Source organism: Glycine soja, chromosome 9 (assembly GCF_004193775.1).
Source record: "Glycine soja cultivar W05 chromosome 9, ASM419377v2, whole genome shotgun sequence".
Lineage (NCBI taxonomy): Eukaryota > Viridiplantae > Streptophyta > Magnoliopsida > Fabales > Fabaceae > Glycine > Glycine soja.
The window spans coordinates 5095715-5104698 of NC_041010.1; the positions used below are offsets into that span (position 1 = coordinate 5095715).

The 8984-nt window shown below is 31.6% G+C and overlaps 1 protein-coding gene across 2 annotated transcripts; it reads right to left on the reverse strand.

Annotated features, from left to right (window-relative positions):
- Nucleotides 1-1507: 1507 nt before the first annotated feature.
- Nucleotides 1508-8047, reverse strand: LOC114367995 (putative glucose-6-phosphate 1-epimerase). 2 transcript variants are annotated; one of them, XM_028325305.1, is made up of 9 exons: nt 7648-8047; nt 7261-7335; nt 6530-6586; nt 5575-5735; nt 5297-5437; nt 4532-4634; nt 3665-3764; nt 2823-3069; nt 1508-2141 (listed from the first exon to the last, which is right to left on the reverse strand). In XM_028325305.1, exons 1-8 carry the CDS (start codon nt 7759-7761, stop codon nt 2855-2857), a joined length of 966 nt encoding a protein of 321 aa, XP_028181106.1. In that variant the 5' UTR covers nt 7762-8047; the 3' UTR covers nt 1508-2141; nt 2823-2854. The 2 variants fall into 2 exon arrangements, with proteins under 2 accessions (XP_028181106.1, XP_028181105.1); XM_028325304.1 differs by having other exon boundaries at nt 1508-2129; nt 7648-8046.
- Between the last annotated feature and the right edge of the window lie 937 nt (nt 8048-8984).

An 8984-nucleotide genomic window follows, 5' to 3' on the forward strand; every position in this document is an offset into this window, starting at 1 on the left:
ACTTTAGGGACAAAAATAATCATTTCAAAGTTTGGAGACTAGAACTAAAGAAAACCAAAATAAAAATTTTCTCATTTCATAGGAGTCAAAAACAATTTAAATTTTAGAGGTATGAAAAATAAAATAAAAATTATAAGAACCAAAATAAAAAATACAATCATTCTTTTTTGGAACTAAAAATATATTTAAGTATTTTTATTATCTGTGAAACTACAAGGGAAAAATGTAATTGAAGAGGTTAAAAACATAGGGGGAAAAAAAACATGTTCAAAAGTTTTGGAGGGATACAATAATAGTTTTTATTCAATGATAGTTTATTGCACAAGAACTTGTTATATAAACTCTTTTTTAGGGAAATGTTATATAAACTCTTAATAAGTGTTTATTTTTATCGTAAATTTTATTAAAGTAAACTAAAAAAAGAGCATCATAAGTTATTTTTTGTAAATTTAACCAAATATTTTTTATTATACTAGGGAAGAGAAAAACCCCAAAACAGAAAACTACAAAATACTTATATAATATAATATAATCCCAAAACAAATCTTCAAAATTTCTTCCAAATGTCAATGTGATATTACAATTGTTAATTAAAAAATAGAAGTTAATTTAAATTAGGATAACATTCACTGAAAGTATAATTTATAAAATTCTTAAAACTTCATTAATTTTCTATTATCCATGAGTTTTTTTTTACAATGACGGTTTGAATCTAGGACCTCATGCAAATTACCTCAAACCTCCCATCAGTATACCAACCCTAATGGTTATTATCCAAACAAGTTCTTAGTTGACTAGTTAGAAAACTAATGGGGAAAACTTCTCTATAAAACTTTTTAGAAGAAAATAAGAAAAAAAAAATCTCCATAAGTTAAAAATAATTTGGGTTGAAAAAATCATCTTTTAAAGGAGATGTGGAAGAATTTCTACAAAGCTTATATATAAATTAATTTTAACTTATGAAAAAATTTATTTTAATTTTTTTTGTCTCTTTCAGAAAGTGTTTATGGAAAAGCTTATCACAAAACCTAACTTCTAAGCTCTTAGTTATCTTATCAATTACTTTTAAAAAATAGACCACTTATTCCCAGGCCAAATATTGTGATCGCTTATCATTATCCTAATTTTAATGAATAGCCAAGAAATTATTTATAGACAAAAATAACCAGCTGACTAATTGACACCATAATCAACCAATACTAGTGTAGATCTAGTTGTTATTGCAGTGATAACATCATAATTTTAAACTCAATGACAAGGTCACGATCAAATCACATTTCTTTTTGTCTTTTAGTAGACATTAAATAAGTCAAGACTTTTGTGTAACATAAATCAACTTATTTGAATCACGAGAGAAATGTACACATGATCTGTAGCATATCTTGTCATGAACATAGACGGGCTCCATTCACATATGGAACTAGAGGGAAACATGAATATGATTGCTTTCAAATATAAAATGAGGCATGGAAACTTTTAATAACAATAATGAACAGCAAATATAAAATATGATAACAGATGATTGAAGGTGATTAAAAGGAAAAATGAAAAAGGTCTCCTAATTTTATCAGCTATACATTACTCATCCACCAAGACGAACAGCATTGCTTGGTAAAATATGTTTATACGGCGAAGGTAGAAAAAGTAATCATTTAAGCAAACATAGGACCATGTAACAAATAACCCAGAAACATTTAAAATGACCTTTCAATAGTTCTTGTGTTGTACATTCCTTTGGCATTATAAATAAAATACTCTTCAAAAGATGTGTTCATTGGCCTACAACATTTAGAAATAAACAATTTGTAGGGATTTAAGAACCCAAAAAGACTGAATTCAAAAGGAATCCCTCTGGGTCTGGGCCATTCAACCCAACGTGAAAATCTGTTGAATTGTAGGCTGTAATTTTGATCTTCCATGGCAACAACTGTGTGGTCTCTTCAGCTTAATATGCTTTGTGCAGTCTGTTATGACCACACTAGTCATCCATTACAGGGGAAAAAACAAAAGTTTAATAAATTCTATCCAACATGAGTTCATCTGTCCAACACCGACTTAAATGAAACATGAAGGGGCAAAATTACTGAGACACTTTCCTTTCAACATCCATAAATGTTGCAACAGGCTACCTGCAGATAAATCTTCCCTAAGCGATTAGTGAGACATTTAAATGGATTAACACATATATGAAAGACAACCGAGCAATCTAACTAAGACCAAACTAAGAGCTTTAATTGCTAACCAGTCAATCTTAAATATCAAAGCATAAGATAACCAAATTTCAGATTCAAGAGCTACTGTTGATATGCATCATCTAAGCAACAATATGTCATTTGCAGAGAACAATACCCAACCCAATTCACACATTGAAATAGAAAAACGCAATCATTATAGAATATTGTTTCTTAATTCTGCTTTACAGTTACATGGTGCAAAATGAATACACGCGTAACAATTAAAAAAAATGGAGAAAAAAAAAATTGTTAGTAACCAGACTGATTTTGAAGTATGTTTGATGAAATAAAGATGAGTGCAAAACAGCCTCTGTTAGTAAGACCTTAGTTAAAGTTGTTAGAGTTGGCTCTCTAACTAGCAGAGGTAGGACATAAATATAGGGTTAAGTATTAAGACAGTTAGTTGATTTAACATTGTATATTATTCTTGCTTGAGGATACACAAATTTTATATCTTTCTATTAATCTCTCGATTCTGAATCAATATCTATCCATTATATACTCAATTCTTTAGTTTCCAAAATTTAAGGTCATTTTTTTATGGTAATGTGAAAGGATATTTGAATAGAACTAATATGCGGTTATTACCTGTACAGGACACAGAACACAACAATGATCATTCAGCTTCCCAGAAGAACTCTCTGGGGATCAAGTTGTCCACTGCGATAACTAGAGGGCACAGCTGAAAGCTCTAACCTTCCTTTCCATTCTTCTCCGGGTTTCAAAGTGATAGGCTTTTCAATAGCAGCAGCCTCTACACAAAGCATATGCTTGTACTCATCATCACCAAAATCAGCCATGGCCTTTGCTTTCTTATCCCAAGGATTCCACACCACTGCACAGATTAAATAGTAAATGTTAATTAAAAAAATATTAGGCAGGCAGTCACTTAAATGTGAACTTAGAGGTGTCACAACTCAATTGTAATAAAGGGCATATATAATAATCAACTTGGCTCAGAGTTGTTAAGTTTGACGGTTTGTGCCCAATGAAGCTATGAATTTCATGTTTCTGATTCTTCCCGAGTTCATTACTCATTTGTACTGGCTTAAAAACTCTTGCATGACTAGATATAGCCCAAGCTCAAATGTCCCAATCAACACATCCAAATGTATTCAAGTTAAATTAGGAAAATGCAATTGCTAGCTTAAACCTTAGTCTCTCACAAAAGTCATTATCACTATATTGTTACTCGGTATACCTAACAATCTTACATCATTTAGACATAGAAATTAGAAAAGATACATATTTTAAACAATGCCAGGAAATCTGACTTTTCAGTCTGCCCCATTCCATTCTTGTTCATATACACGCATATATGAAGAACAATTTTATATTCTTAAATTATAAAATTACAAATAATGGAAGTCCCAATCAGTACTTATGAGTAGCACAAAATTTCTGTACAAGGTGAACTTAATAATACTCACCAGCATCAGGAAGGCCATCTTTACGCACAACAAATGTTCTCTTTTTTTCATGATCAATAATTGCAATCTTTGTGGGAGTGCTAAGATATATCTTGTCAACCTATCATATCAATAAAAGAATAAGCAACAGTTTATAGTCAACAGAATCTATGAAACATCAGTCTATCGGAATTGGCTACGTGATGTGGCTAGAATGAGTCAACCAATACTAGAAACCATGTACAACAGTAAACAAACAAGATTAGGTACATGTTTTTCTTTCTTTTGTTCCTTTTTGTGAAGATATGACCGGGGGGGGGGGGGGAGAAAAAAGAAAAGCTTAGGATAGGGATTGGGATGGAGAAGAAACTGTCTAGTTGTTTCTGTGAATGAAGAATAATACACTTTTACATCTCTTCATCCTTCCACATGTGCACGCACACAAAAGTTGTCAAACAGAGAGCATTGTTCAAAAAAGTCTATCACTTTCTTTGGTCCATTAAGAAAACAGTTTTTTTAAGTTTCATCTTAAGTGTTTACTTAGATTAAAGTAAAGAAATATATTTAATTTATTTCAGGAGGGATCAAGTTACTACAAGAATAACTTTAAGAGAATTACTCTTCATTCTTTAAAAAAAAGAGTTACTCTTCCTGGCCATTCATTTTCTTGGGATGTGACAGATAAGATCAATTACTCTTTAGAGCTATTAGATGTCAAGAAAATGAATGGTCAAGATGAAGAGTAACTCTCTTAAAAGTTACTCTTGGAGTAACATGATCCCTCCTCTTATTTCAGATAGTTCAATTTAGTGAAATAAATCCACATCCTACATTTAATATCAGCATCCTGCTTCCTAAAACAAAAAAGAAGGGAAAAATCAATCTTACTTCTGATTCAAACGTTAAAGCATCCCCCTGTTCAGTAAAGCGCTCCTTGTTCTGCAAGTTATCAAGATAATCCAGGGTCTCCAATCCCTCTACCCGAACTTCACTGAATTCATGCAAATAAAAAAGATGTTAATCCATGTATAATAATAATAAATCAATGTACAGGAATTAGAGTGTTTTTTTATTCATGTAGTCACCAATAAAATATGTACCGAAATTAAGACAAAAAAAAATATAGAAAAAAAGGCGGTTGAATTAGCATTCAAGTTGAAGAAAAACAGAAACATAAGTGGATTAATGCAACAGAAATATCTAATTCAACCAACCTTAAAAAGTATCAAACGGAAATATTTCACCAAACAAGTCTCATTTTGGTCATGTACATAAGCACCAAAAAGTTAACTGGATAACGTGATAGCATTTGCATACTGCAAATTTAACAGAAATATTTTACCAAATAGTGCTTTGAGATCCCTTTTGTATCATAAATGCACCTGTTGTTATAATGAAGAACTTTGGAATCCAGTAATTGAAGATAATAAATATATGGACAGCTACAATCTTGGTTACAAAATTCACAATTAATAAGATAATGTATCCATTACAAAATTAATGAAATGTTATCACTGAAGTAGACAAATAAAGATTTCAAGCACACAGATAGCAAGTTGTTAAATGTGACAACAGTGTTAGTTTATAAATAAAAACAGAAAATCATTACTAAAATACGATAAAGTGTGAAACAAACATATTTCAAGCACTAACCTTATGTCTGATACAGAGAAATATGTATGATATGCAAAGGTGAACGAAAATGGCTTCCCCTCACTGTTTGTGTTCCTGATCCGGGATGTCAGCATCAGATCTCCTCCTGGTCCCAAAGCTATCCTAAGACGGAACTCAAAACTACAAGCAAACAGAAAGGCATATTATAGCAGAAGGAAACATAATATAAACAATTAAGTATAAAATAAAGAGCTTTAAGTTAAACAAGGTAGTAAAAAAAAAATCTAGACAACATGTAGAACAATTTCTATAAATACCTGTGAGGCCAAATCTTCGTGTCTTCTTCAGTGGGCTTAAGAATCAAATCAACAAAGGCTTTGCTCAAAGTATTTGTTGGAAAAGGAGGAGGGTCATCATCAATGGTCCAGAATCGATTTCTAGCAAATCCATGCTGGTCCAGGGTACCAAGGCCTCCAAACTGAAAACAGAGAGCAAATTTTCGGGATCATGTCATCTAGAATGAGATGATAATAACAGTACTTTTGAGTTTTGAAAGGCCATTTACAAATTTGATGATATTCCAAAACAGATTGTAGAATTTTCAATTACAGGATTTTAATTTTTAATTGATTTCGTAGTTATTTAGGATTTGCAAATTGAGTCTGATCAAGAAAGCAGTAAAATCTAGAAGGAAAATGCTTTTCAAAAAATTATTATTTTGGCATTTTATTTACAGAAGTGACATTAATAATTTGAGTAGGGATTAATGTACTGCTGCAAATTTCCACCCAGCATCTACCCATCACACGTGGTTAACCACGTTTGTAAATATGGTTAATTTTTTGCCTCACAAGTAGTTAAGAATAAATGAATGTGATTGCATACAATTATCACTTATAGTTAAATATGCCTTACAAGTTGTTAATTGTGTCATGAGGTTATTGAAATGTCTAATGATGATTAACTTTGTCTCACAAGTGGTTAAGTTGTGTGTATACAATTATCAATCTCTAGGTGTGGCACTAATGGTCAAATATGTTTTACACGTGGTTAATAGTGTCAAGAGGTTATTGAAATGTCACAAGTCTCCCTCTTTATAATGGTATTAATTTAAGAACATCAGTGCTTAAGTTTTAAGAGAACTATGAGCCAGTAACACTTCACTCTCATCCCTCTTCTTCCTTCTTCACTTTTAAGTTTCTACCTCCTCTAAAATTGCATTATGGTGACAAAAACAATCATGGAAGACAAAATTACGTAAGAAGTACATACTTGTGGAAAGCATAGTGGAATCCCTCCACGAATTGCCTTTGGAGGCTTAAATATAGCCTGCATAAGGAACAAGTATAGTAAACAAGATGGATCACAACCAAAGTCACATAGACATATCAAAGATGAATATAAGGCAGGGTTCATACATTTTATATATTAAATTATAATCAGGATAGAAATTCACACGTGTACAAGCCAATCTAGAGACATTAAATCCTTCTTCACAATAAGATACGAGTTCAGTAGTAATGTTCCATAAAAACAAATCAAGATCTTGAATCACAGAAAGATCCTACAGTTATTATAAGTCAAGTTATTTCTTCAGATCACTCAATGTACAATAGAAATGCATTCAAAGGAAAATGCGACTTTGCAACATGATTCTAAATTGCAGTTGCAATCACGGTTGTTGTTACTCGGCCATCCTTGACATTGCAGAAAATGCAACTGATGCGGCCGTAATTGCGGTAAATAAAAAATAAAAACTTCATGTCACCGCAATTGCGGTCCGCAACCGCAATTTAAAATCATGCTTTGCAAGCCAATCGAGATCTATAGTACAGAATTAGTACTTTATTTTCTTCATTCTATCACAACAACACAAAATGGAAAGAAAAAAGAATACTGAACATTGAAACTAAAACGCAATGGCATAACTAACGAAATTAATGAACTAACAGCGAGAGATGAAAAACGAACACGTTCCAATATTCACACACACATACACACACCTTATTACTGAGAAAAAGCAATTCCTCGCCATGGTCGTTCTTCCAAGAAGTCACGTGGCCACCGTACAGATACACCTGAACAAGATCACAACGCAAACGTCAGAATCAGACAGAACCAGGTACAACACAATCGAATTTTCTCTTTCATTTCTTCATTTTCATGATTTATTCAATTAAAAATCATTGGACAAAGCTAGATCGAGCATCCTAAGCTAAACAACCGCAACCACAGTCCACATAACCTAAAACTCCAGATCCGAAGAAACTCTCGGAAGATCAGCACTCCGCACAAACGTAACCGTAAAATGCGAATCAGGAAGCGAGTAACAACAACTGCAAGCAAATCAAGCGAGAAAACGTGAAAGAGAGGAATAAGAAGATGTTAACCTCGGCGGAGGAACCACGCGATTCGCGGAGGAGAACCTTCTCGAGGCCATTGAAGCCCTTGCAGAGCTCGACGGAAGGAGAAGGTGAAGATGTTTTCTCCTTTTCGGTGCTCATGATGATAAAACGGCAATGATAAGAATAATAATACCTATGAGTAGTGCTTATTGCTGCTTCTTCTTCTTCTTTTTCTTTCTCTCGATTGTGGAAGTATATATATATACTAAGAGATGATGATCATAGAGTGTTTCGATTTCTCGAGTTTTGGATCGCGCGCTCTGAGTCTCAACTTCACCGCCACTTCTCTTAGGCGAAGCTACGCCGTTTGTTTTCTTTTTCTCGTACACTCCCCCGATCTCTCTCTCTCTCTGTACGTGCAACCGCACCTCTCAACTTTTTCTTTTTCTTTCTTCTTTTTTTTTTTAAGTAAAACTAAACATAAACGTTAAAACGTCCACAGAAACTAAAATTAAAACTAAAAAATGCCTTGTTTTCTTAATTTTATTACTTATATAAGTTAATATAAGTTGGAACTTACAAGTGTGCACTTGGATTAGCAATTGCAAAATTAATTTTAAAGAGAATTAACATTTTAACATTAATTTTGGTTAGAAATAATTTTAAAATAATTTGGTTTATGTTTAGATTTTTGTTATAAAAGTAAATTAGAATTAAAAGTTAATATGATTTTTTTTCTAATGCAAAATTACTTAGAATTGTTTCAACTTAAAATTAATTTTTGGCACAATCAATTTTAAATTTTTGTCTAACATGATATTAAATGTGTGAAAAATTATCTAAAAATAATATTTGACTCAAAATCAATTTTTTTAATATTAAACCAAATATATAATTAATTTATCGTATTGTTTTTTTCATAATTATACACTAGTTATATTATTTATTTATTCATATTTAAAAATACTCAATTATTCATTTAATTCTTATACTTAATTTTAAGTTTTATTTTCTATAAAAAGAAAAACGCTAGTTTGAACCCTTGCATCTACATAAAAGTTAAGTTTTGATGTCTGTCATTAATACATATAGTAATATCGTTAACAGTATACACAACACTAATTTAATTTACATGTGTTGCTAATATGATAAATGATGCATATGGAATTGACATGCCAAACACATAATGCTTATGTGGCAGAGGATGTTGATGTCATAACATGACACTACTGAAAATTAATGATCCAGTTTGTATTGTTAATATTACTTTATGAATTAGTTTATATAGGTAATATTACTTTACAAAATAATCTTTATATAAAAAAGTATAATTTTAGTCCCTATGTTACCTTTATTGATACAAAATTATTTATCTCGTTACA

Excerpts from the sequence above, each read along its gene's own strand:
- LOC114367995 (XM_028325305.1), bottom strand. The coding sequence starts at position 7,761 with ATGAGCACCGAAAAGGAGAAAACATCTTCACCTTCTCCTTCCGTCGAG. Across the intron at positions 4,635-5,296 it reads TTCTCTGTATCAGACATAAG|TGAAGTTCGGGTAGAGGGAT; the intron begins GTTAGTGCTTGA and ends GCATGAATTCAG. Across the intron at positions 3,765-4,531 it reads CTTTAACGTTTGAATCAGAA|GTTGACAAGATATATCTTAG; the intron begins GTAAGATTGATT and ends TTGATATGATAG.